The sequence below is a fragment of the Phytophthora parasitica genome (assembly GCF_000247585.1).
Source record: "Phytophthora parasitica INRA-310 unplaced genomic scaffold supercont2.71, whole genome shotgun sequence".
Classification (NCBI taxonomy): Eukaryota; Oomycota; class Peronosporomycetes; order Peronosporales; family Peronosporaceae; genus Phytophthora; species Phytophthora nicotianae.
Genome location: NW_008649057.1, coordinates 249,796 through 251,947, shown reverse-complemented (window position 1 = coordinate 251,947; position 2,152 = coordinate 249,796). Strand labels below are relative to the sequence as shown.

General features: G+C 52.0%; 1 protein-coding gene across 1 annotated transcript; it reads right to left on the bottom strand.

Annotated features, from left to right (window-relative positions):
* Window positions 1-872: 872 nt before the first annotated feature.
* PPTG_17300 (hypothetical protein) lies at window positions 873-1,368 on the bottom strand (the record flags this gene model as incomplete). Its single annotated transcript, XM_008915502.1, has 2 exons — window positions 873-988; window positions 1,074-1,368. 2 exons carry the CDS (start codon window positions 1,366-1,368, stop codon window positions 873-875), a joined length of 411 nt encoding a protein of 136 aa, XP_008913750.1.
* Between the last annotated feature and the right edge of the window lie 784 nt (window positions 1,369-2,152).

The window sequence follows — 2,152 nt, the reverse complement described above, 5'->3', positions numbered from 1 at the left end:
TATTATCAGCTTACTGGTTGATATATGGGTAGCCAGACCCATTATTAGCCAATCAGCCGATGACATGTATTTGAGCGGCCAGGGCTCTCACCCTGGTCCTAAATAAAGGCAGAGTTGAATTTTCCTGATAATTGCAAGCTTCCTCCTATCTACAGTGTATGCTAGTGACGGGTAAATACCTGGCCCGTTACATAAACAGCGGCTGGGATGTCCACTGGGAGGCCCTTCCGAGTTTGGAGAAGGATGAGAGCTCCGACACGGGACATAGAAACTGATGTCCGGAGCGAGATAGCGTTCTGGTTGTAGGGGTACCATGTTGATTCGCCTTGCAGCCGGTCAGACGCATCCATACGGCTTAAGCTTGTGACGGATGCTGAGTGGGCTGTCCCGACGAATCCACAGTCACAATATCCTGAGCTCGTAACGCGAACCACTTATAGGATCCACCCCGGATGGCCGCAATCTCCGACCGTCTCAGGAGAAAAAAGAACGCCAAGCGCATTACCCCCCCCCCCCCCACAGGGCTTGGTCATGAGGATGATTCATTAACAAGTTCCAAAAGCAGACTTCCAAGAGATCAAACGACACGGGTGCCTTGCGGCGCCGGGGTGTGTCGAAACGGCTGATCCCTTTGAGAAGCATGCGGACGTACGGGTGTTCAATTGAAACCGTACAGCCTGTTGCAGCGAAGAAATGGCGAGCGCCGTGGAACACTGCCGAGATGGAATCGCTTCGGATGGGACCACCAGATCCGAAGCCGAACTGGAAGCCATGTAAAACGAAGGCCGAGATGCAGTGCACTTGGTCGGTCAGGGACACGCCATAGAGCCAAGGATGAATTCCTCGGCGCAAAGACCAGATTCTCCACTTATCTAGGGCCCGCTTGTACTGGTCAAACGTGGAGTTGGCAACGGAGTGCGCGCGAAGATACGATGCCAGATATCCGTTAGACCCTCGACATCCACGACTGGGGACACGATGTGACCACCTAGGAGTTAGAGAAGCGAAAACATGTGCAAACGATAAGTTAGCGGGAATACGAGAGCCGGCGTCAGCGCGAGTATTGTCCATACCGGTGATGTGGGATGCTGAGAAACAAAGCCGGTATGACGTTTCCCACCAGCCCAACAAAAGGATGACGACTTGAGCCCTGGGATTGTGTGAAGCCATCTTGTTTTGCCATGCGATTGCTGAGGAATTGTCGATACGGAAATGCACATGACGTGGCCTGCCGCAAATAGGACTAATGGTAGACCAGCGTTCCCCCCATGCGTGTACGGCAAAGGCACGCGAAAGGAGCTCGCGGAAGTTGATGTCGAAGCCGCTGGTTGCTCTGGTTTTGAACTCCGCGATCAGCTCGCACTCCATTTCGACCACGACATCTGGCAGTGGAAGGGTGTTGAAGTATTCCAGAGATACGCCGTTCAGCTGAGGATTGTGTAGGATGGTTCACCACCACCGCAAGTCTTCTCGCATGGCATCGGATATAGAGACGCTCTGAAAGCGGTGGAGCTGGGCCTCGCGTTGGCGAAGTCGCTGTAGGATCGGTTTGGGAGCCCGGGCACACGTCGCTACATGCCGTAAGTTCATATATCTGAAAAGGCAGCTGCCAAGTTTAAGCCAATGCTTTTGATAAGAGAGGGTGACGGGTGCGTCTCGTTTCCAGTCGTAAATGCTGCTAGAGAGATCAGTGGTAGGTTGAAGGAAGCCAGAGGCAATTCCGCATGCGACGATGCACCGTTAGGCTCCCAGGTGTATGATCGAGCCGGCTGGCACAACGATAAATGGGCCATCATGTACGCCTGGTACTTCCCGAAGGGCTTCTATCGTGGAGAGCGATATCATCTTTCATAAAAAAAGAAGAGAGAGATTGCTCACGCTTTTGAAAAGAGTCGAAGCTGACGATCTTGTTGTGATATGCCGCCATGAGTCAGTGCCGAATTCAACCACAAGACGATAATTGACATGACTCTCATGTTTTGAATGCAGATCACCCTCGCTGGATAATCAAACATAATCTTAGACTGCGGCCGCATACTACATGTTAAAGAGAGGATTTCGCAGCTATGCGAGTTCCTGAACTCTATCCTGTTTGTTGCTGTTGCTCGTGCAAATGCGCTGTGGTTGTTGGCGCTATAGCCAGAAGATTGTC